The sequence below is a fragment of the Octopus bimaculoides genome, chromosome 4 (assembly GCF_046866305.1).
Source record: "Octopus bimaculoides isolate indiv1 chromosome 4, ASM4686630v1, whole genome shotgun sequence".
Taxonomy (NCBI): Eukaryota; Metazoa; Mollusca; class Cephalopoda; order Octopoda; family Octopodidae; genus Octopus; species Octopus bimaculoides.
In genome coordinates this window covers 146,586,570-146,613,114 of record NC_142931.1, presented here as the reverse complement: position 1 = coordinate 146,613,114, position 26,545 = coordinate 146,586,570, and the positions used below count along the sequence as shown (strand labels likewise).

General features: G+C 41.2%; 1 protein-coding gene and 1 long non-coding RNA gene across 2 annotated transcripts in view; one reads left to right on the top strand and one right to left on the bottom strand.

Annotated features, from left to right (window-relative positions):
- The first annotated feature begins 455 nt into the window (after positions 1-455).
- Positions 456-5,189, top strand: LOC128247645 (uncharacterized). The gene is made up of 3 exons (XR_008264019.2): positions 456-999; positions 1,414-1,552; positions 3,546-5,189. It is a non-coding gene; the product is annotated as an uncharacterized LOC128247645 (long non-coding RNA).
- A 940-nt stretch (positions 5,190-6,129) lies between these two features.
- LOC149136418 (uncharacterized) overlaps positions 6,130-26,545 on the bottom strand; it is a 43,062-nt gene continuing 22,646 nt past the window's right edge. The window contains exons 2-8 of the mRNA XM_089351691.1: positions 25,447-25,606; positions 21,139-21,211; positions 19,023-19,132; positions 13,270-14,339; positions 11,875-11,996; positions 9,984-10,095; positions 6,130-9,020 (exon numbers count right to left, since the gene is read on the bottom strand). Coding sequence (XP_089207817.1) covers positions 8,164-9,020; positions 9,984-10,095; positions 11,875-11,996; positions 13,270-14,339; positions 19,023-19,132; positions 21,139-21,211; positions 25,447-25,598 — 2,496 coding nt within the window. The 5' untranslated portion in view covers positions 25,599-25,606 and the 3' untranslated portion in view covers positions 6,130-8,163. The remainder of the gene's footprint in view (positions 9,021-9,983; positions 10,096-11,874; positions 11,997-13,269; positions 14,340-19,022; positions 19,133-21,138; positions 21,212-25,446; positions 25,607-26,545) is intronic.

The following is a 26,545-nucleotide window of genomic DNA, read 5'->3' as shown; positions in this document are numbered from 1 at the left end:
TGTCTATTATAAATTTTATTAACCGTTTCTCCCCCCCGCCCCTCATGTCTTTGCTATTTTGATAATGCTTATTTTTTTGTGTTAATCCTAAAGCATTATGATGTTACACTAATTCTATTCTTTGTACATTGGAGATATAACAGCAAAGATCCATATACTATCAGTAAAATTATGGACTGCTGTCTGCTGGGAAGCTGCTTTAAAGGGTTTTGACTGGATTATATCACCTCTGGTACTTATCATTCTCTACTTGTTGAACCACTATGTGATCAGATACAAATACACAAACATGACAACTTCCACATAGTTTCCTTCTACCAGTTTCATTCACAAGTGATTGTGGTCAGCTGGAGGCAACAGTAGAAGATACTTGGCCCCCAAGGTGCCACCCAGAGGGACAAAGGCTGAAGCCATGTGGTTGTCAAACAAACTTCTTAACCACATGGCCATACATGAATGTATGGCTCAGTTTGCACCCCGGGGGAAAATGTCTTCTGCTGTAGCTCTGGACCAGTCAAAGCCTTCTGAGTGAAGTTGGGAGACAGAAACTCTGTAGAAGCCCCGATCTCTCTGTGTTAAATAAGGAGTTCATTGTTAACTTGGTATTTATAATTTAACTAAATGTCCTGACATAAAATTACGATGGAAGGTATGAATTTAAAACCGCTTTTGTGCTATAGAAGCAGGGGTGGTCTCGGGCTGGTTTTTATTGAGGGTGGCTGCGATGGGTCGATAGATTAATGTCAGCCATAACAGTTTGTAAATATCTGTATTGAATATTCTTGGGATAAATTGGAGAATTTTCTTAACACCAGCTGCTTATCTGTGAAAAATGGACCAAAGAAACCAGCTGGGTAACAATGTCAGCTTTACTTTGAAACCATATCCAGGGTTGTAGTTTGAGGAGAACTGCTATTCTTTCCATTGCAGGGGATGTCTGGTGGAGTCTGATGTCGTAAATCACAGAGGAAGCTTCTGCAATTTCCTGCTGATCAACCGGTACGTCTACAGACATTATTATTCTAGTTTAGTTTCCTTTATGCTTGTCTGAATGAGATGTAAATTACTTCTCAAATGACATCAACTATTTATTGTTGAAAACGGAACTACCTTCAGCAGCAACCAGGTAAAACCGAAGAAAGTAAGAGTTATGTGCTGGGTCAAGACCCTTAGTAAGTTTGGCGCTTATGATTATATACATTATAGTTCAGTAATGAAACCTCATAACCATCAATTGAGGTTTCTAACAGGAGTAGAAGGCCATAAACTTTTGGGAGAGGAAACGGCTTCAACAAAATTGATGTTAATACAGATGCAACACGGACAGTCCCGAACCTCTCTTAATCTGCATTGATTTACACTAATTGTATTTTATTTAATTATTTAATAATTGTCTAATTTTGTTTAATTTAGAGTGTTGATGAAGGTGATCAACTCCGGTTCAGAAAATTCAGTCATCCAGAAAAGACTTTGGAAACAAAGGTTGCGGAAAAAGATCAGTTTTGTGCCTGGAATTTTGATGGGTCCTTAGTGACCCCAGAATGATGAAAGGGTAGGTTAACTTTTATGGAATTTCAAGTCAGAATATAACTAAGCACCACAAAGCATTTTGTTTGTTGCTCAACTGATTCTACTAAAGACAGACTTGTTGTTGTTCACTAAATGTTTGTTTAATTTGTATCTTTATATCGTCCAACTGTCAACTTGGAACTGTTGAAGAGGAACACGAAGAGCACTGGTCTTGTCAGTCTTGAAGGGTCTGTTAAAAGCCATTGGTATAGATTCTTCTTCCAGACCAAACCATTAACCCTTTGGCATTCAGATTACTCTCCCAAATGCAAGGCTTATTTATTCACCATTGTTTGGAATTAACCATGCACCATCTTGTTATTTAAACATTTCAATGACATTGTAGAGGTGTGAAAGGTCAGATCTGGACAGTCGGGACATAAAACAAGTAGAATGGGTTGAATATACGGCTGGTTTAAATGCTAGAATTAAAGTTAAAAAGAAAACTACCTAAATGATCAATCTCAGAAATAGATATTAGAAAGCTAAGTTGAAATTGATCTGCCCCACATGGTTTTTGTTATAATCCTTCATAATCTTTGCACAAGGTTATGCATCTTTTGAAGTGAAAAAAAAAAAAAATACTTATTTTAATCAAGTGGTATTACAAGAGATTAGGGAAATGACAGTTGAAAATGTCATTGGTAGGATTTGAAATCGGGTTGAAGAGGGAAGTACCTTGACATTGTAAGGTATTTTTATTATTATAATGATAATGAGATGTTAAGCCTAGAAGTATGAGAAAGACAGTCATGCTAGGATTTGAACTCAGATCACTGGGTATTGTACTCAGTTATGAAAAAAAATAATCTATAAAAATTACTAGAATTACAATGGTTTTTAATTTGGGGTTAGACACAAGGCCAACAGTATTTTGAAGGGATGAGCATAGTCTATTTTATTGACCTCAGAGAGATAAAAGGCAAAATTGATTCTAAGAATTTAAAGTGTCAAATGAAAGAGAGCAAAGGCATTTTTTTCTGATGTGTAAAGGATTCTGCCAAACCCTCACCCTAGTAACAACCACAATAATTGTCATCATTTCTCGTTTCTTATTTCAGTACAAGGCCAGCAATTTTTAGAGGGAGACGATTGTTTATTACAAAACATAAGATGGTAGCAGTTATTTAGTGTCTTGCTTAGAGCAGGGCATGAACCCAAGGAGTCTTGAGTTGGGGTACATGAGTCACTGGTTTAATATGAATATTGACAGGCACCATAGGTTAGTAATAAGTTAGTGGAGCATTGATCACTCCAAGTCTTTTCACTTACATAGTTCTCCTCGACAAAGGTCACTCAGCCCTCCTTGTCAAAATAAAAACCCAATACTAATGTAATAATTATAGATTTCCTGACACGAACAAAGAAACTCAATTTTATTGCTGAAGGAAAAAAAAAAAAAAATTATGACATTCAAGTTGTGGAAGGGAAGCAGATTACCAGCAAGCTAACTCTGTGGAATGCTCTCAGTTCCTTCAGAACAGGTTTGCTTCCAATGATATTTCTAATGAAGCTGAGAAAGGCATTGACACCACACCATGCTTAATTCCATCTTTATTTACAAGTACGATGACTTCGTTTCTTAGTAAAGAATCTACAACCTCCTGATCTCATCTTTTTGGGGTCATTATTCCCCACACTCAAACTGGTGTAACAACCTGCCACCTTCAGGTGCAATATCTTCTCATACACACCCCACACTCACTAAAATCATCCTAAAGTCAGGAGTGATGTGGCTGATAAAAATTAAAAACATCAAAACTAGCAGTTCAAACCCAGTGATGATGATAAAATATATTGGAGGAAGAGAGAGAGAGAGAGAGACAATGCTGAGAATCTGAAAATGGCAAGTGATGCATTTGTCTCAAGGGATTAGATCTAATACTGTTTTGTGTCAACATTCAGAACAACAAGAAACACAATGTAGTCTTGTTCTTTTCTTTCTCCACTAAACTGTTCTTTGTTTTCCCTTACAGGGGCACACGACCAGATATTTTGGAGGAAGGCTCGGTCGGTTAAACTGACCCACATACTTGGCTAGTACTTTATCAAACCCAGCAACAGGATTTGAACTCGGAACATAAAGAGCCTTAAGTGAGTACCACAAATACGTTCTGTCTGATGCTCTACTGATTTCTACCAATCTGCTCCTCCTTCCTCCAGTATTTTACCAATTTAAGTGGAATGTTTGTGGCATGGTTTGAAAGGAGCTGACCCCTTGTTTGCCTTTAGCAAGGCACACTCTATTGCAGGCCTTCAGGCCAAAAAGGGGTCATGGACACTGCCCTTCGTCCTCTATGCCCTTGAAGGAAAAAAAAAAAAAAAGATTAGGAATAAAGCTCGATGCATTCTATGGATTTACTGAGAGCTTACACGAAGATAGAGATTATTAAAAATAATGAAATTGTAATGTTTTTGGAGGGTGAAATCCCTTTAGGAATAATAGCAGATTGATACGACTCTACCTGGGAAATGAAATAAAGGTAGACAGCCACAATTGACCAATACCATATTGCCAATCACCTTCCTAATAGCAATTTTTGTACAAAGACTTAAGGCCATAAATTTGGGGGCAAGGTACAATTACATTGACCCTTATACTTGATTGCTACTTCATTTTATCAACCCTGGAAAGGTAAAAGGCAAAGTGAACTTTGATGGGATTTGAACTCAGATTATAAAGGGTCCAAACCAAATGCCAGAAGGCATTTGGTTCTAACAATTTGGTCAACCCACTGCCATTAGTTTCTAATTCAGGGAGTTAGGGTTAGAAATGGGGAGGGGGTAGTTGAATCGATGTTTGTACTTGAATGGTACTCTAATTAATTGACCCCTAAGGGTAGAAATCAAAGTTGACATTGGTAGAGTTGGAATGCAGAACCTGAAGAATGGAACAAATACTGCAAGGCATTTTGTTCAATGGTCAAATGGTTCAAGGCCAAAAATCTGGGGGAGGAGGATTAATCTCAGTACTTGTCTGGGACTTTATTTTATTGACCCTTGAAAGGATGAAGGTCAAGGTTGACCTCAGAATTTAAAGAAATGCTATTTAAGCATTTTGCCTGGGGTGGCGGGAGGGCACTATTGATTCAGCCAGATTGGCCCTTTGATAAAGGTTTCAAATTTTGGCACAAGGCCAGCAATTTTGGTGTGGGTGGGGGTGGATGTTAGTTGATTACATCGACCCTGGTACTTGACTGGTGCTTTATTTTATCAGCCCCAAGAGGATGACTGGTCAAGTTGACTTTGGCTGTGCTTGAACTCAGAATGTGAAGGGTTCCAGCCAACAATTCTGCCAACTTGCCACATTGATAATAATGTATTTAATTTTTTGCTTTGTTCAGGAGCCCCTAAAAATGTTAATGTCATGGATAGATTGGAACGATAAGTTGCTATTAATGATGGCACTGAATGTTTGGTGGCAAGGTCAAAGGTCACAGAAATTTAGGCAACCTGGTGTCAATATCACAAATACTTTTTAGTGGGTGGGGAGAATCGCTGTCAGAGAATCAGAAACTCTGGCAATCACAGCTGTGAGTCCCTGCTGGAGGACTCTCACCACACACACACACACACACACACACACACATAAGAGGTGGTCAGTATTGGACTGATACACACACACACACACACATACACTTGGAGAGTGAAGAATGAAAACTGAAGAAAATACACATTAAAAACATCAACAGAAGAAAAAATAGAAAAAAAAAATTTTAAAAGTGATCCCTTCTCCAAGAGTTAGGCTGACCCCTATCTCTTTGATAATCGTACACCTCCACAGTTGTACTCCATTCACCACATAGTACAGTTTAAATAAGAAAAAGGCAACAAAAAAAAGCCAAAAAAAGCAAAAAAAAAAAAGCGTAAATGTGATAGAGTCATGGGAGTCCTCAGAAGGCACAGGCACTTGTATTGACTTTGAATCAATGAGTTATTTTTATATGATTAGGTTATCAAGGCTTATGTTGTACATCTATGACTTAGTTCAGTGGAGCAGAGTGTTGATGACCAGGTCCAGTGGAATGGAGAATTGGTGATGAGGTCCAGCAGAATAGATTCTCAGTGTGGCTGTCACGGATGGACAGCTTGGTCTTTCGGAACAGAGTATTAAAGAACTAAATGGCAGATGTATAATTCGGTCCAGCAGATTAAGGTATCAGCAATTAAGCCATAGACATATAACTGGGCCTTGGTGATCAAGTGGCAGATGTTCTTGCTGACCAGAATATCAATGATCAGGTTATAGGATACATGGTCAAATGGTTAAGAATGTCAGTGACCAAGTTACACAACTTGTTCCAGCACAAGATAAATACCAGTAAGCAGGTAGATGGACACCAAAGATTGATACTACTTCAAAATAATAATGAACAATGGTACCTGTGTGTTTTGAATGACTAACATGACTCTAACCCAATGTAACTGGTTCAGTTTCAACTATTTTCAGATGAAATGACCTGTCAAACAAATAAACCCCTGGAATATATTGTATAAAATAAATATGAAGTTATGAAGTTAAATAATGGAATATAAAAGAAAACAACAACAACAGCAAGATATTGTGAATACATAGAAAGCTTTTTGAAAGAAAAATAACTTTTTACAACAGTTTTTTTTTGGTTCTCTTCTTGACAGTTGCAGTTAAGTAGAGTGGAGTGACTTAACCAAGGATACAAAACAATTGTTGCAGTAGTACGTGACCACACACACACACACTAATAACCTTTTATACAGAGTCCCACAAAGATTACGATGGGATTCACACTGCTACCGACAAGTGGAGAAGTACAGCAGCAACTGTTGGATTCAGGCTAAGTCCACCTTGCCCTCCTTTTCAGTGACCACCTCCAGAATATACAGGTGTTACAGAAACAGACTGGACAGTATATGAGAGTGGAAAGAGTATCACACTGCATCCCATACAATAAAACCACTGGTTGCTGGAATCTGCAGAATTGTCTTCATCTCTGGCATTGGCAGCTCCTTAGAATCTGCAGGCCTGTATGGAGTTTTTCAACTGACAGCCCTTGTGCCCAGAGCTCATTCGGAGCTGACTTGGGAGTTCCATAAACAACTTGTTACAGACACAAAACCTCAGATTAAATAGCAGAGACAAGTATGAGGATGTGTGATGTTCATGCTTCTACCAAAGTGGCAATGGTGGTGAAAGCAAAATGATTATAATTTGGAACTGAAATCAATTAGAATGTTTCGCTTAACGAGGGGTTGATCTCAACTCTCTGCTCTGACCCCCATCGTATTTGTCTCCCTTCCAGGAACAAAGTCAGCAATTTCAAAGGGATCGGTGGGGTCAGTCGATGATCAAATACTTAACTGGCACTTCATTTTTATTGACCCCACCAAAAAGATGAAAGGCAAAGTTGACCTCTGTGGGATTTGAACTCACAATGTAAACAAGCGGAACAAATACCATGAGAAACTTTTTCTGATGTTGCTCTTTATAGATTCTTCTGCCAGCTCACTTCCTTAACAATAACACCTCCTGATTGAGGCCCAAGGCCAGCAATTTTGGGGTGGGTGGGGGTTAGTTGATTACACTGATCTCTAAAGGACAAAAGGCAAAACTGACCTCACTAGCATTTGAACTCAGAACATCATGGACTGAAAGAAATGCTGCTAAGCATTCATCGGACACAATGATGCTGCCTGCTTAATAATAATAATGATCCTTTCTACTACAGGCACAAGGCTTGAAATGTTGGGGGGAAGTGGGGCAGTCGATTACATTGACCCCCAGTACATGACTGGTTCTCATTTTACCAATGTTGAAAGGATGAACGGCAGAGTCAGCCTCGGCAGAATTTGAACTCACGACGAGTCACAAGAAGTGTTGCTAAGCATTTTGCCCGATACGCCAATGGTTCTGCCTGCTTCTCACAATAATAATCAATAATATTCAATAATACTGGTTTCTGATAATTAAAAAAAAAATGAAGAGAACAGCTGGAAGCTGGGAGGTGTTCTCTTGAAATTTACCTCAGCCAACCAACTGCTAGAACCACAACAACAACAACAACAAAATCAAATAAGTGGTGGGCAGTGGTGGAGATGGTGAAAGAGTCTAGTGTTAAGGGCACTGTCCATCTTCAGCGTTATATTGAAGGAGGGCCTTTCTACCACATAGATTACTCAAGCCCCGCCTTTCCCCTCCCAGGTGCTTTCGCATTGACCACCTGAGGTCCTCTCCCCACTTTCATTCTCTCATTAACCTTCATCTGAACATGATGATGACGGTAACGATGATGGTCATCCAGTCTGGTTTCAGCCTCTCACCTCAACAACAACAGTAAGAAGGAAAAGAAAAAAAAAAAAAAAAAAAAGAAAAAAAAATAGTAACCCAACAAAGACATAAATGAGCAAGTTCATTACAACAGTTGCTGTGGAGTACTCAATACTTGGTTACTCTTTAGTTACTCTCGGCCAACTGCTTCAATGATGCTTTATTTTCCTCTCCACCCTGGGGCTTGTTCCTCCAGTGGTTCTTCTGTTGCTGCTGCTGCTGATGTACTATTTTTTTAAAAAATTATTATTATTGTTTTACATTTTGTATTTTTTTTTTTTTTTTTTTTTTTACTTCTCTTGGCTCCAGCGCATTGCTCTGTGTTGTCTTCTCACCTCTCGCACGTCCTCGTACGTGTGTTGGCGCAGTACACGCTCGCGAGCGTCTGCAGCCGTCGCCCTCGTCATTGCTGCAACCTGTGCAGCTGGTGTTGTTGTTGCACTGGCACAGCCAGACGACGGTGGTGACGGGCTCGAAGGTTTCGGCAGCTGTGCAGCATCCACTTCCTCATAGAAGTGGCGTCGCTGTGCCTTACTTTGGCGCAGTGCAGCCGCCTTGCGCTGCGCGTCCTCCACCGTCTCGTAGTTGGGATCGTACTCGCTGTCGTTCTCACTGCCGGTGCCGTCTCTCAGACTCTGGTAATCGGGGTCGGTACGTGGGGATATTGTGGATGAGTTCCTTGCTGAGGAATCGGGTGTGTCCCTCTTGCTTGACGAGGGCAAGTCACAGGAGCCCGAGGCGGCCTCTTGCGACTTCCCCGCTCCTCCTGCCCCCGCCCCTGATGATGTCGCAACCGACAAGGATGCAATTGAAAATCCACCCAAGGGGCTTCTTGGTTTGTGTCCACCTCCTAAGGAGGGTGGAGGCAGCTGGTGGGAATCATTATGGTTAGCAAGACCTTTCTGAGATGAAGATGACATGGTTTGTGTGGATGGTGATGACGACGGAACATCATAGTGTGCTTGTGAGAAGTCTATGGGGAACGTACGACGTTTGCTCACCACATCGTACTCGTGTGGCAACTCAGCAGCCGCCTGTAGAAAGTCACCCCCTGACCGACGGAAGTCGTTGCCATGGGGATTCTGTTTGGTTACAGTTCGTAAGGAATCGAGTGATGGTGGAACAGGTGCAGATTCCGCATGTAAACCTGAAACAGAAAACGAAAACAAGGAATTGATTCAACCAATAACGAAAAGACAAAGAGTCGTGCAAGAAGTGGTCTTGTCTACATGATAATATACACTACTAAACTGCTTGTGGTGAGATTTGAACCTAAGACTTGCAGGTGGTTTATCCTGTCCCCCTCTGACTTTTAATGCAATTGAAAAAACCGCATTATTTATGGAATGACCCAATATTTTTAAAATTCTGTAACAAATGAAGTTAGACTTTGTAGGGGACAAGTGTATCAGTGCTCTATGTAGTTACTTGATATGCTAGAAATGGCAGCTTAAAATCTGCCCCAGTTTTTAGCTATTTACCCTGCTGAGGACCAGAACCCAATTCTTGCCGTAAAGCCTGTGTTTTGTTATCTACATAGAACTTCCTTGTTCCTTATCTACATATCTTGCTCACAACCAGAATGGAATGGTTATTGTAAGGCTCATGTGCTTTTTTTTTTTTTTGTATATCGCAGTCCTCTGACTTGCCAGCTCATCATACTGTCCAACACATACCAGCATGGAAAACAAGCATTAAATGATGACGACAATGATGATGCTCAAGTCAGTCCTTAGCTTTTCACTGAAGATCAGAACAGACGGTTGCTGTTGGGCCAAAGTGCTTAATTATTTACATATAACTGTTCTGGTCCTCACCTCTTTATTTTGCTGCTCTTGGGCCCATGTGTATTAATTATTTATGCAGAGTGGTTGGCATTAGGAAGGGCATCCAGCTGTAGAAACCAAGCCAAGTCAGACTGGGGCCTGGTGCAGCTCTCTGGTTTATCAGCTCCAGTCAAACCATCCAACTCATGCCAGCATGGAGAGTGGACATTAAATGATGATGATGTAGAGTTGTCCCAATTCCTGACTGGTCACTTTGCTAAGGACCAGCCCCCACAAGACCCTGGTGTATTATTATGAAAGTATATAACTTCTACAGTTCTTACCTGTTGCTCCAATTTCAGCATATGTTTCGCTAATTTGGCTATTTCGTTTTGGGATGCTCTCGGAACGGTTTGTCCGACGCACGACGACACCATCCCCTGAACCACCATCAACCTAGGTCGAGAGAGAGAGAGAGAGAGAGAGAGAAAGAGACAATTTAGATAATTAAACTGGACCAAATAATAACAATTTGGCAATAAGCTCACAAGCATTTTCATTCACATCCATACAACTTATGTAACTACAGAACCTACAAATGAAGGAACGAACCTAAAGCAAGCCTGGAGAAGAGAAAGTATGTTGTTGATGAGGTCACCAATGGCAACAAAAAGGACTGACAAATCTGATTGATTGATTAACTGAACAATTAATCAAACAATCAATTAGTTAATTTGTTAAGTAATTAACCAACTGATAAATAATAAAGAAGCAAAATAGAACCAGTGCAAGTATTTATTGTTGGCATAATGACCCTCCTGAGATACAACAAAATCTATTTCAACCACACGAGTCCACATCAAGAATCTTTCAACCCAAATATGAAAATGAAAACAAAATCGATTTCTTCTGAGTAGGCTGACAACCCGTACCATAAAACTAGCAGAAGCCATGGCCAGACGAACCCTCCCCCTCCTGCAACATTAACCGATTTCTAATGGTGCGTTACATTTTTCACACAATTAAGTTTGATACTTTGAGTCGTCTCCCCTGCCTTTGCAATGTTCATCTATATTTTAATGTTGCCTTTTCAACGCTTGCATGGGTCAGACGGAACTTACGGCAGCATACTTTCATGCACAGGTGTGGCTGTGTGGTAAGATGCTTGCTTCTCAACTACATGGTTCCGGGTTCAGTCCCACTGCGTGGCACCTTGGGCTATCTTCCATAGCCTCTGGCTGACCAATGCATCTGGTAGCCAAAAACTGAAAGAAACCTGGTGTGTGTGTGTATATATATATATATATATATATATATATATATATATATATATATATATATATATATGTATGTATATATATATGTTACAGTTCTATATTTAAGAGATGAGGAATTATGTCCATTATTTACATATGCCCACGGGAATAGGGAATATGACGTAGTGGTTAAGAGCACGGGCTACTATCCCCAAGATTCCGAGTTTGATTCCAGGCAGTGACCTGAACAACATCAATAACAACATTGAAAAATACCTTAGGAATGAGAGCCCAGGTTCGAAATTTCCCCAAGACACATGATGAAGGCTGGAGGGTATATCAGCCAAAACGTTGTGTTAACAACAAACAAGATGGGGACAAATATCCGTCAAATGGAAATAATAATAATAATAATATATATATATATATATATATATATATATATAAATATAGATAGATAGATGTGTGTCTGTTTGTGTTTGTCTCCCTCCACTGTTTGACAACCAGTAGTGGTTTGTTTATGTCCACATAACTTAGCAGTTCGGCAAAAGTGATCGATAGGCTTCGATAAAACGAGTTCTAGGATCAATTTGATTTAGTAAAAAAAAAAAAAAAAACGTTCAGGGCAGTGCCCTAGCATGGTCGCAGTCAAACGACTGAAACAAATAAAAGATAAATCTATAAATGCATGATGGGTTTTTATGCAGTTTTTATCCAAGGCTCATATGGGAGAAGAGATTTGCTCAAGGTGAACATTTAATAAATTAATTAATTTGAAATTTCTGTCTCCCTCACTATTTTTGCATGCATGCATGCATGCACGCGCGTATGTGTTTGCCTGAGACTCAACTTCAGAACCTGTGGTTGCCGGATGAACTACTTAAACACATAAGCTTGCCTGCACCTTTAATCTCTATCAAATTCACTGTGTTCACTCCCTTAAATTCACTCTTTATAAACACAAACGGTTTGTACTCACAGTAGCGTAGGTATTCTCCGTTTCCGGAACAGTTTCGTACATGTTTAGCAATCTCTGTCGGGCATTTATGCTGGATAGTGACTCCCTGGCTGTCACTTTGGTGTAAGGGTATTCTGCTTTAGCTGAAGTAAACAAGAGAGGAAAAGAAATACTAGGGTGGAGGTGAGGGTTATGGCAAATAGTGCATGTGTGTGTGTGTGTGGGAGCAGGACAGGAGGCTAGGGTTTAAAAGAATAGAAGTTTATTGGTGGTTCTGATTCTCTTTCATGTGTTTGAGGAGAGGGAAAGGGTTTATGTCAATCAAGTTCAATTAAGAAATTTTAATGTCCCGCCCCCGCCTCTCTCTTTCCGTTTTTGCATATGTGCATGCACGTGTGTGTGTGTGTGTGTGTGTTTGCCTCTGGTGCCAAAAAGTGCTGTTGCCAAAACCAGTTGGGATGTCCAACAACTGGCCAAATCATCCTCATTATCAAAATCAAAACAGCTGTGCCCAGTTTGCAGCACTTCTGAAATGGTCAGGGAGAGGATGAAGAATGACAAAACCCCAACACATGGCCTCTTACAGTAGGAAGCAGCACAGAAGTAGTCTTCAACGTTTGGCCATTCAATTTCTGTATCCTTCAAACTTTCAAAAGGTCAATGAGTAACAAAATTGAACAGACAGATCTCTAGATGCATACAGAGAAAACTTTCATTTCTTTTTACATTTGCAGACCTAACAAAGATGAAAATCAAAGAGAGGAATTTTAAAGATAGATTTGAATAAGGACATTAAGTTAGAAGTTAGGCCAAAGATCAGGTACAGTTGTTTGTAGAAGAATGGTCTTTTCTACAAGTAGTGAAGGCTGACAGCTGATAATGCTAATTTGGACAATGGATTAAATCTAGTGGTCAGTGGTGAGATCAACTCTTTTGTTACCATATTTCTTTTGAAATATGCTGTCTTGCTTTGGTTAATTTATAAACTAAGGAAGAATTTCTCAAAATAACTTTGTCGTTTTTAAGCTGAAGTTTGGAATGTAAATTAACATAAAATTTTGATGAAATTGTTTTAATTTTAGTTTGTGCTTCTACTGCATAACTATGAGAGATTTAGAAATGCAATAATTCTAACTTTGTAGATCAGTGAATTTATTACACCTGAAATTCTATATAAGTTTCCAACAGTGATTTAGCACTGACAGCTAGCAAGGTCAAACTACTCCAGACTGATGAAGGGCAACTAACCTGAAACTAGTCTCTGGATGTTGGCTTTGTTGGGTGGATGTGCTTGTCTTCAAGAAAAAAAAAGAGATGAACAAAATTATCTGATAACCTGATAGAAGCATAGGTCGTAGTGTAGGGGGCGAATAGGGTGGTGTTGGTGTTGTTGTAGTATAAGGAACATTTACTTACGTGGCTGAGCAACAGGCTCTGGTAAAAGGATGGGACCAGCTCCAGCTGGAGCAGCATCCACATGATCTGGTGGCGGGTTGTCACGGTTGAGGAAGTCCTCCTCCTTGTAGGCCCGCGGTGGTTCTGGTGGTGGTGCCATCAGTATATCAGGGGGTACATCTAGGGTTACAGCGATATTGTTCGGGCTTCTTGGCAACTTGTTCACTGTAGCGTAGTCGTCCTCGACAATATGACCTGGCAGGTCATCGGGAGATAGGGGTGACGTGGTCTCGGGGACTGCTATGTTGGCCGACGCTCCTGTTGCTGCGGCTATCGGCAGTAATACTGGCCCTGCCGCACCACAGCAGCCGTCCGTCGGTCTGCCGTCCACACTGGAGTAAGGGTCCTCTATATCGGGTCTTGCCAGTACAAGGTCTCCCGGGATCTTGGAGTACGGGTCGTCCGTGTCGTCGTCGCCGGGTACAATACTATAGGAGATGTCACGGAATGTCGCATCTGTCGGAGTGAGGGCCAGAGCCAGTGGGGGCGCTGCTGGTCGCTTCTTGCCGAGCCTTAGCGATGCATAAGTATTGTCTGCATCATCATCATCATCGTCTTCATCACCATCAACAGAGGCGTACAACTGCTCACTGCCGTAGTTCTCAAAGTCAGCCTGGGTCAACGTGATGCAGCCACTTTTCTTCACCACAACTGATGAGGATGATGCTGTCCCCACACGGTCATACGCCGTGTCATACGTATTCTCCCCTTCCTCTTCGCCTCCTTCCTGCTCCTCGCGTCTCCGCACATCATTGTTGTTGTTGTTGTTGTTGCAACTGGTGTTCTTGCCACCAGTTCCGGTCCCTGGCTGTCCAATGTGGTTGTAAGGGTCTGGGTCCTTGTTCACCCCGTCCTCACTGGCTGAATTACAAGCAGGCAAGTGGCAGCTCTTGCGGTTACCATTCGGGAGTACATTGGGTGACTGGTTGACCATAGTGACATCAGGTAATGGGTGACTGGTGGATGGACCAGGGGGAGACGGCAATTGACGACCATTTGGTAGCACAGAACCATCCATGGAACTAGGTCTGCTGTTGAAGAGAAAAAAAAAACATTAATACAGAGATGACGAATTATGTAATTATTTACACTTGACGGATATTTGACCTTATCTTGTTTGTTGTTAACATAACGTTTCAGCTGATATACCCTCCAGACTTCATCAGGTGTCTTGGGGAAATTTCAAACCTGGGTTCTCATTCCTAAGGTATTTTTTTCTTAAAGAAACTAAAAGAAGCAGCACATATGCTAGGACACAACCTCCTAAGCAGACCAATATAAACAGCATATGAGAACCGGTGTTAAGGAAGGATAGGAAAATATTAGATTTGTAAGCCCTAACAATTCACTCCATAGTTGCCCACAGGCATATGGCGTAGTGGTTAAGAGAGTGGGCTACTAACCCCGAGATTCCGATTTCGACTCCAGGCAGTGACCTTAATAATAATAATAATAATAATAATAATATCGAATAATACCTTCGGAATGAGAACCCAGGTTCAAAATTTCCCCAAGACACCTGATGAAGGCTGGAGGGTATATCAGCCGAAATGTGTTAGCAACAAACAAGATGAAGACAAATATCTGTCAAATGTAAATAATGTAGATATTAATAACACAATTTGTTGCACAACAAGAAAAAGCAAAAAGGCACAGACAACAATATATTACTGGTATTTACTTGATGAACCCCACCTCTTCCTCTTGTGAAGGTGTGTGGCTTAGTGGTTAGAGTGGTTGGCTCACGATCATAAGGTTGTGAGTTCAATTCCTGGAGGTGCATTGTGTCCTTGAGAGCAAGACACTTTATTCCATGTTGCTCTGGTCCACTCAGCTGGCAAAAATGAGTTGTACCAGTAATTCAAAAGGTCAACCATGTCTCATTCTGTGTCCAGCTGAATCTTCCCAAGAACTACATTAAGGGTACATGTGTCTGTGGAGTACTCAACCACCTGCACTCTAATTCCATGAGCAGGCTAACATTTGTTGTCATAATCAATGGAGTGGCAGCACTTTCTCTGTAGAGTTCTGAAATGGGTTACCAACGACAAGGAAGGACAGCCATCTGTAAAACCAGGTCCAAACATGACGCACACAACAGAGCCAGTTGGTGTTTCTCTGTTGCTGTGTATGCTACATCAGTGGTTTGCAAAGTGGGCGGTGGAAAGATCCGGGGGGGGGGAGGTGTTGAAGTAAAATGGGGTGACCAAAACATGGCAATGGATGCAACCCCCCCCCCCCCAAAAAAAAAAACGAAACAAAAACAAAACAAATAAAATAAAGGGTTAATTAGGTTAAGGTTTATTTGTGAAATACTGTTTTGAATTTGCTGCAGAAAATGGTTTTTGTCTGTGATGGTGAGTGGTGGTGGGGTGGGAGTACTAGGAATGTGACCTAAGAACCAAGGGGGCAGCAGCCTTAGAAAGTTTGTGAACCACTGTGCTACATGATGGATGGCGAGAGATTGTGAGAGTAGTCCAACCCATGCTAGCATGGGAAAAGAGATGTAAAATGATGATGTTGATGATGATATCTATCTAGCTTAGCATACGAAGATTTGCACGAAATACATGGTAAGATTTTCAGCAAGAGGTGGACTAGACTTGTAAGAGTATGTTTATGGTTCTGTTTTAGAACTTGGTGGGCACAGGTTCAATCCTTCAATTCCTTGATATGGTTAAGAACCTTTGGAAGCTCATCAACATTACAGTTATCCAGTTCATCAACCACATTGATCAAGAACACCCTACTTTCATCCACCTTGGATGGTCAATGAAGGCCAATGAAACAGAAACCTTTTCTTTTCTAGACAAAACGATTAAATAAGGTTAAAAAAAAAGATTCTTTTAATTCCTTCAACTTTATGGTCGTTGTCCAGTCCAAGAGAAAGTCAACTCATCCAAGTAAATTCAAGCTTTATATTCACTTCAGTTCTCTTAGATCAGTGGAACCATATCAGGGACCAGGTTAGGTGGTAGGACTAAAATTTTGACATCATCATCATCATCATCATTTACCGTCCGTTTTCCATGCTGGCATGGGTTGGATGGTTTGACAGAAGCTGGCAAGCCAAAGGCTGCAACAGGCTCCAATTCCTGTTTTGGCATGGTTTCTACAGTTGGATACCCTTCCTAATGCCAACCACTTAACAGAATGGACTGGCTGCTTTTTATGTGGCACCAGCACAGGTAATTTCTAATATGGTGCCAGCACAGATGCTTTTAAATATTTAAATGAAGTTAAAGTGTGCATTATTGAAATGGTTAATAAGCATCTTTCAAATTGTAATTGTTTTACTTTCAACTGACAAATCTTTGATCGAATCACCTGCCTGGCAAGTACACCTCCCAAATTTTATTTTTAATTATGTAAATTATACTCACCAAATGGTATTTGTAACTACTTTTTCCTATCTGTAAAAATTTATGCCAGCTGATCAGGTCGGCCTGGTTAGATTACACTATACTAATGGAATTTAATAGATTAAAACATGTTTGGAATTGTCCCTGGTCTACAAATAATAGGAATTTCTTTTCTCTAAGCATGAAAATTATACTTTTAAGACTAATTTTTAATTTAGTTAGATAGATAGCTCAACAATGAGATATAGAGAGATAGGTAGACAAATAGAAAGACATACAGACAGACAAATATATAGACAGACAGACAGATATATAGATAGATAGACAGACAAATATATACAGAGAGATAGACAGATAGATATATAGACAGACAGACAGACAGACATATAGATAGATACAGACAGACAGACAGATATGTAGACAGACAGATACATAGGTAGAGAGAGAGAGAGAGATGGATGATTAAAGAGACAGACAGATAAATAAATGGGTTAAAAAGATAGATGGAATGATGATGATGATGATAAATATTGGATGAATAAACAAACATTACTATTATTATTGTTGTTGTGTATTCTTTTTAAAATTTCGTTTTTCAGTTGTTAACAGTGAAACAAACACCAACAAAGCAACAAATCCAAATCCATGCGAAGAGTGACAGCTTTCTGTTGAGATTATTAATTGCCCAAAAAAGCGGACAGCTTTCATGTTTTCTGGCCTGGATGGAAAACCAGAACGACTGAATGAAGGTTTCCTTTGATGTAGGGACACAGATAGAATTTCAAAGGGTTTTTTACAAACTGAAAAATAACCCCCTCCCCACGTCCCCCCATCACCATCTCACCCTTGCCCCCTGCTAAACTTTATGTTATAAGTTTCTTTACTTAGGTGGTTATTCACTGGCAATAACAGGGGATTTGTGTGTGTGTGTGTGTGTGTGTGTGTGTGCATGCGGGGAAGGGTTACAAGATGTTTCCTTCACATACATTTTAAGAACTGAAAAAAAAACAAAAAAAAAAAAAACAGGAGAACAAAAACAGTACAATCCCCAGACATACTTACACATATACAATAACACACACATTCATACAGAGCCACACACAAACTTGCTGACAGTTTTCCAATTAAAGTCAACTTTGGGTTACTTAACAACAGAAACCATTGTCATGGAAACTGAAGTTGTGAAACATATGTGGGGGTGACAGGAAGTCATGTCTGAGAGGAACACCCTTTCCCCTAGACACATTCTACCTCTTTGTCACTTTAGATATTTAGACAATTTAAAAAAAAATAAAAAATAAAAAATCTGTCTGTGCGTCCTCTTGCTCATGTCTGGTCCTTGTTAATGATGAAACCGTCTGATGGATAGTGACCTCTGACCTTCCAGCCTTCCTCCTCTGCAGTCAATATTCTGTTACGGCTGCTTATCAACAAAACTGCCAGCCTCACTCCCCCATCCCCTCCCCACCTTGTTCTAACTACCGAGGGGAAGTGACATGGAAGTGTGGTGGGTAGTTTAAGGTGGGGGTAGGGTTAGGTAGACAGGGTAGGTACAGTAAGTAAAACAGGGGTGGCTGGAAAACGGACAAGAATAGTCCCTAACTTCATCAGACACTTCAACATTCAAACATCATCATTATCATCAGAAAGAGAGAGAGAGAGAAAGCTGCTTAAATTAGCTGACCCCTGTACTGGTGTCACATGGAAGGCACCTGTGCTCGGGCCACATGAAAAGCACCCAGTACAATCTGTAAAGTGGTTGGCATTAGTAAGGACATCCAGCCATAGAAAGCATGCTAGACCAGATGACTGGAACCTGGGGCAGCCCTCCAGCCTTGCCAGCTCTAGTTGAACTGTCCAACCCATGCCAGCATGGAAAATGGACATTAAATTATGCTGATTTCTCTCAAGACTACTCCCAAAACATCTTCAAAAGATGACCATGGCTACATAAAGAGAGGAGTTGGTCATGCCTGGATGGCTTTTGATCACAGATCTGCTTGATCAAGTCCAACTTAGGGCTAGGCAAAAACACCAGCAATATCATCATCATTAGCAAAGCTAATAGAAATACCCCCCCCCCCCCATTTTCCATCAACCAAATTCCCCCCGCAAGGTATTGGTTGGCTCAGAGCTGTAGCAAAGAGACACTGGCCTAAGTGACCTGTGGTGGGACTGAACCCGATACCATATGGTTGAGAGAACATCTCAACCACACAGCCATATATGTGCAAAGGTGTGGGTGTGTGTGTGTGTATTTATGTATGTGTGAGTATGTGTATGCATGCGTGTGTGTGTGTGTGTATGCATAAAATATAGAGTAACAGAGTAATAGAAAAGGCTGAAACTCACGTGAACATGGCCAGATCTGATGTCCAACTTTTGGTAGGTGCAATACCATTTGATAATGGAATGATTCCAGTTTCAAAATCAACAGCTAAGTGATCAGATTCAATAATGGACTGAAATACAACAACAACAACATCAAAAATCAATCCCAACAACAACAACCACAAGCTAACAAGGGAGCTGCTGCCATGCGCTCACATGATAAGAGCATTATAATACAAGGTAGTCGTAGACACATGGACAGCTGTATGAAGATGGGAAAATAGTCAGGGCTGAAATACGTTTCATGAGATGTTTTGGTCGGCCTTTTTTCATCGTTACAGCAACAGTAAGTTAACCACTTCTGCTGCGCCTGGGCGGTTTTCAGAAGCAAGTGATTAGCCATGCCGTCACTCATGGAAGGAAAGACAAGTCAATATGTTAAGAGATGTCAGATGTTGGTTAAATGTAATCTTGCATACCTGCCTCTCAGTCCCCTCACTCCTAATTTTCACACTCACCTCCCCACCCGCATGGCTTTTATTTTGTTTTCTCATTAACGAAGTACGGCGTAGTAAAAAAAATTTCACTAAAGTTCTGTGAAGACGGACTGGAATTTGCCAGTTTGAGAAGCATTGATCTAAACATTATGGGAAACAGTCCAGCCAAAGTTATCTCCCTTGCAGCATCTTTGAGAAAAAACTTTTTTTTTTTCATTTACTCAATGAAGCTTTCTTACACCCTGGTGGTTAAACAGTTAGAACCATCGGCACCATTTAATGTCTACTTTTCCATGCTTGCACGAGTCGGATGGAATTTGTTGAAGCATATTTTCTATGGCTTGATGCCCTTCCTCTCACCCCGTTTCTTCCAAATATGGTAATATTTCTCTGTAGCTGAGCACAGCTTCCTGGATGTTTAGAAATGAAAGACATCACTTGTATGACAGGGACACTTGTTTACATCTACCACATGAAGTCAAGACAAGGAGACAGTAACACACACATGTCTGAGCTAAAGATATTGAGTCTCTCAGAGAAGATGACAAGGAATCAAGATGGTGCTATGCTGGGCTTCAAAAGACCCATCCATTTCTGAAGAATTGAGGCTCTCTCAAGCTTTCCCCCACAACTTATCTTCTATTTTCTTCATTTCCCTCTCCACTGGACTGATAACCTCTCTGTCCAACTCGTTCCCTTTCTCTAATCAATTGCCACACTATTTTCACTCGGTCCACTTCCTATTCTGTCTCATATTCATGCTGTACCTGGACTTCTTTATTTCTTTGTCTCTCTCGTCCCAGGTGGGCAAGCCATGTATTCACCTCTTCAGCAAGATATCTGATCCTCTGCCTCCATTATAGTTTCTTTCTCTATTCTATACCCCACTACGTTGAAGGGACTTCCTCTTGCAGATACTTGGTGCCCTCATTGGAGGTGGTGCCACGTAAAAAGACAGGCAGCAGACTCTGTTAAGTGGTTGGCATTAGGAAGGGCATCCAGCTGTAGAAATTATGCCAAAGCAGATACAGAACCTGGCAGAGCCCTCTGGCTCATCTGCTCTTGTCAAACTCTCCAAACCATGCCAGCATGGAAAAGGGACGTATGATATATATGTGTGTGTGATGGACTTCTTTCAGTTTCTGTTAACCAAATCCACTTGAGAAAACAACACTGCTAAAAGACTGGGCTTAATCAAAATGACCATAACAATGGAGTTTTGGGATCTAACACACACACACACACGTGTGTGTGTGTGTGTGCATGATAGATCGCTAACCACTACACACATTTTTTTTGCCTCCTTGTTTCTTTCTGTGGAAGAGCATAGGCTCGAAACGTTAACGACTTTGTCAAGCAATGGTGGAGGGACAAACACAGACACACACACACACATATATATGCAACTGGCTTCTTTCCATTTCCGTTTACCAAATCTATTCACAGTTTTGGATGACCCAAGGCTATAGTAGAAGACACTTGCCCAAGATGCCATGCAATGGGACTGAACCCAGAACTATATAGTTGGGAAGCAAGCTTCTTACCACACAGCCACTCCTGTGTGTATGTATCCCCATCAGTGATAAATATTTTTAGCTCTGCACAAAATAGGGGAGGAAAAATGAAGGAGGTACCCTTACCTGAACAACATCTCTGTGGGTGCTATCGGTCATCATTTTAGGGAGTGTCCCAGTTTTACTTTGCTCTTTTTTGCTGAAGCATGGAAAAAAAAAAAAAGTGAATAAATGAACGAATGGCAGATCAGGAAGATGTGTGTGTGTGTGTGTGCATGAGTGTGTGTCTGTACAAGCGTGCAGAGTGTAAATGATTTAAGAGAAAAACTGGGAATACGAGGCATCAGATGTTGTGTGCAAGAGAGAAGACTGCACTGGTATGGATGAGGACGACTGCATGAAGAAGTGCTGATCTCTTGCTATGGAAGGGAACCTGTGGAAGGAGCAGACCCAAGAAGATGTGGGATGGTGGTGGTGAGAAACAATTTTTGGATGTTGAGCTTCACAGAGAAGATAAGGGCCTGAGCTGTCCCTTATCAATTTGCTGGACTTGAGAAAACACGTTGAGCTAAGTAAAATTGTGGTCATCCATACAGGCTGTCCTCTATGACCCAGCCTCCGAGCCTCCAGTCACACACACACACACACACACACACACAACCTGTCCCCTGTCAAAGCACTCGTACAACCCAGCTTTTCAACATACCCAACCATCCCTCTACCCATGACCACCACCCACTCTCTCTTGCGTGTCTATCCGCATGCTCTAAAATATCTACTACCCCCCCCCCCCCCCCCCCGCTCTCAGCTGCTCTGTTTTCTCCCACCATCACTCACTACAGCCATGTCTTCCCCCCATCTCAAAACATTCCCCTTCATATTCTTATGGAACATCCTCCTGAGAAGCAAGCTTATTACCACATGGCCATCCCTGAGCCTATATATACACCTTTTATATGTTTTGGTCATTGGAGTGTGGCCATGCTGGAGCACCACCTTTTAGATCTTAGTCAAACAAATCGAACCCGCAGAACATTCTTATCTTCTTAAGTCTGGTACTTATTCTATCAGTCCTTTTTGCTGAACTGCTAAGTTATGGGGATGTAAACAAACCAACACTAGCTGTCAAGCAGTGGTGGGGGACAAGCATACACACACACACAACAGGTTTCTTCCAGTTTCCATCAACCAAATCCACTGTCAAGACTTTGCTTAGCTTGAGGCTATAATAGAAGACACTTGCCCAAGGTGCCATGCAATGGGGCTGAACCCGGAACCATGTGGTTGGGAAGCAAACTTCTAACCACACAGTCACGTCTGTGCCTATTAAGGGCAGGTATGGTGGTGTGAATAGCCTCAAGCTGACCAATACTTTGGAGTGAAATTTGTAGGTGGAAACTGTATGGAAGCCTGTTATGTGTGTGACATACATTTACAGTCAGCACATCCTCACAGGACACTGTCTGAGCCTAACTGTGCAGTCATGACTAGGTTCCCTGCGTCTATTCCTTGTCCTGTAGATCTGCACTTGTGAAGGCCAGTGGAATAATAAATACCTGAATGGAAAAAAACAGGTAAGGGTAGGTGATGGGAAGAGTATCCAGGTATACAGCCACATAATAATTGCTTCAATAAAACTTTGTCCAATCCATGGCAAGCAGATATAAAGTATTCATCGTCATTGTTTAACGTCCATCCACTTCCCACGCTGGCATGGGTTGGGCGGTTAGACAGGAGCCGTCCAGGCAGAAGACTACACCAGGCTACTGGGCATGGTTTTTACGGCTGGATACCCTTCCGAGCACCAACCACCCTGCAGAGTGGTGGTTGAGTGCTTTTTACATGGCACCAGCATAGGAGAGGTCAGTTTGGGCTTGGTTCTTACAGCTAGACACACACACATGAAAGAGAAAACCAGATGACCATAACATGCCGTTTCAAGTGAGCAGAGGTGCTTCTGTGAGAATGTTCAATTTGCTAGAAAAAACAACCAAATTCCTCTCTTAAACCCCCACCCCAAACAAAAACAAAAAGAGAGCGCATTAGACAATGTAGTCCAAGATAGGAGTGTCTGAACCAAAGAATGGTTGGTCACAATATTGATTGTAGGTGTGCTGAATCAGGGTTGACCTTGTGGTAGGGAGAGAGGAATAGGGGGAGGAGGAAGATAAAAAGTAACAAAAACAACTGTTTTAAGACATAAAAAGTATTGTGGGATAAATCCACCTTGTGTGCCAGGGCTGTCTACATTAGAAACAGACCCTCACCAAACTTCCCAAATTTGGCCAACAAGCCTTGTAAGGGGGGGGGAGATTACAGTACATTTGTCTAAGGAGAAGGATCTTCTAAAGACAGACAGAGAGGAGTGTGGTCAACAATAGTGGTTCTTGTTTAATTCTAGGCGAACCTGATCAAGGAGGCCTATGATCAAAGGCAGTCCAGCCATGACCATCCCATCTCTTATTTTTCCAGGCAGAGTATCGTTTTAACAAACATTAGAGAGAAGGATATAACTTAAGGGCGATTTGGCTGTTATTTCTACCAGGTTTTACAGAATACAAAAAGCAGTGTATTGAGAGAGAGAGAGAGAGAGAGAGAGAGAGAGAGAGAGAGAAAGAGAGAAAGAGAGAGAGAGAGAGAGAGAGAGAGAGAGAGAGAGAGAGAGAGTAGAACCAATCTCTTCAACAGTTTTCTGATGAATCACAGAAAAATAAAAATCAATTTGTCTCCGGCATTCATTAATAAAAATGAAATAACTGCAAGATGATGATGATGTGGTTTGTTTAGCCTCAGGTCAGGTCCAGTAAAGTAGACCTACGCTCAAAGGTATTCCAGCCATGACCAACTCCTATTATACTGTATATCAAAGACTACATTACTTAATGTGTCCCTCGTTGTCATTTAGCCCCAGGTCAGGGCTGATCAAAAATATTCTAGATGGGACTAATTCTCATATCCAGACATATTGTGGCTACAACCACATCATATAATGCAAATTTTTGTTTTTTTATTAAGACAGAAGAGTCTGCCTTGAGGATGTCTGGCTGCTGTTTCTAGCAGGTGGTGGTGGTTGATGAGGTCAGTGCTGATACAAGACATGACAATGATGGTTGCAGATGTTGCTATGAAAGTAATGTAAGCATCAATAACCAGGAATTGGGAGACGGGGAGGGGGAGGGGGAGGGGGCCAGTCAGTTACATCAATCTCAGTTCTCAAGGATGAAAGGCAGAGTCGATTTTGGTAGCATTTGAACTCAGAACGTAAGGACAGAAGAAATGCTGTCAAGCATTTTGCCCTGCGTACTAACGATTCTGCCAGCTCGCTGCCTTAATAATGATCCTTCCTACTATAGGCACAAGGCAGGGCCAGACACGTCACAAGATCCACAGACAACAGGTGGACCTGTGCAGTTGCTGAGTGGTATCTGAGAGAGTGGAAAAGGCCACTTGGAAGGCCTCCACGACAATGGGGAGACAATTTAGTTAACCAATTTGGGTCAAAAGGGAAAAGAATGGTACAATGAAGTGAGAACAAGAAGCGCATTGTGACCAGTGGTGTATAACAGCAGAATCTGAATGTTTGGTTGATACTGTGATATAATGAGCTTCCATACAGTTGCCAAGAGCCAATCTCATGCCCAAGATTACAGAGGACCCCCAGGCAAGGTGCAATGCAGTGAGATTGAACCCATGACAACACAATAATAAACGTAACAAAGCAATCTCCATACAGCATTTAACATTTTCTTTTATATAAAGCACAAAAGGCTGTTATGTTGTAAAGATTAAAAATTATAAAAGTCAGGGAAAAAAAACAAAGTTATTTTTTCCTAAAAATTATTGATTCTGTATCCCACGTCACAATACTGATGGCAGATAGGATATTGATGATGATGGTGATGATGATGATGATGGTGATGATGATGATGATGATGATGATGATGATAATAATAAGAAGAACAACGACATGGTGATGCTGGTGTAGTTGTGGAAGGTTGTTGAATAAAGTCTGATGGATGGACGGACAATAACTGATACAAGTGGGTGGTGGTAGGAGTAAATGGGAGAGAGTAAGAGGGCATCAGACATTGAAAGGTGTGTAGGAGAGGGGTGGTGGTGGTGATGATGATGATCTTTGTCTCTTTGGAGGAAATCAAAGAGTCTTTGAGAGACAATAGCGAAAGATTTACAATAAGCAGCAGAGTGTGTGTGCATATACCCATGTATGTGTGCATGCATGTCTGTGTGTGTGTGTGCATGCATATGTCTGTATGTATGTATGTTTATGTCTGTGTGTATCTATTGTCTATGCTCATATATATATGTGTGTATACGTTTATGTCCAAGTATGTGTCTGTATGTCAGTATGTCCATGCCCACATGTGAGTACGAGAAGCAGGAACCCAGGGACCAAGTCCCTGGCCCTCTACTTACCTCTCCTTACATGTATTGCAGAGAGCAAAGAGAAAGACCAGGATCAACATGGCAGCTAGCCCTCCAACTAAACCACCAGATATGATGCCGATAGTGTCTTCTTTTGGTAAAGAGGCTTCCAATAGCTTACGACCAGCTACGATACCATCCATTTTCCAAGCTGCAAAATAACAAATAACAAAAATTAAATATAATTATACTGACAGTCTGTCAATAAAGTTAACAACTGCAATTTATATATATATATATATATATATATATATATATATATATATATATATATATACTTATCGTTTATTTTATATGCACCTCTCCTGTTGGTGTGGGTAAAATAAATCATTTTTGCTTTTTAACATGGGTTGAAGGACTATATTTTGCTCCTAATTTTCATTCACCAACAGATTTACAAAGTGTACCCATGTAGGACTCTCGAGGAAACTTATGGATGGTCATGGAAGGGAGTGATGGGAAACATAATATTTAATGGCAGGTGGGAGGCGGGGGGGGGGGGTAACAATTTAGTTTCTTTTCAATTCTAAACAAGGAGGTGGTTTGTTGCATAAATATGGTGAATGGTTCAAAGAAGAGTAGATGCATGCGTATGAGTGTATAAGTGTGTGTGTGTACACAAATATATGCAGGCACATATACACACATCTCTCGGAGACCCTTTGCCGTGCTTGAGGAGACCTATTGAGTCAAGTACATCAACATAAAATGGAAATTGTAGTTGTGACCTCTGTGCCGGTAGAATGTAAAAAGCACCATCCGAACGTGGCCGATGCCAGTGCCATTTTGACTGGCTTCCGTGCCGGTGGTACGTAAAAAGTACCATCCGATCATGGTCAGTGCCAGCTCCTCTGGCTCCTGTGCCGGTGGCACATAAAAAACACCCACTACACTCTCGGAGTGGTTGGCGTTAGAAAGGGCACCCAGCTGTAGAAACACTGCCAGATCAGATTAGGGCCTGGTGCAGCCTTCTGGCTTCCAAGACCCCACTCGAACCGTCCAACCCATGCCAGCATGGAAAACGGACGTTAAATGATGATGATGTGTATGTTGCATGAGAATGTATACAAAGCAACAATGTTGTTCCCCA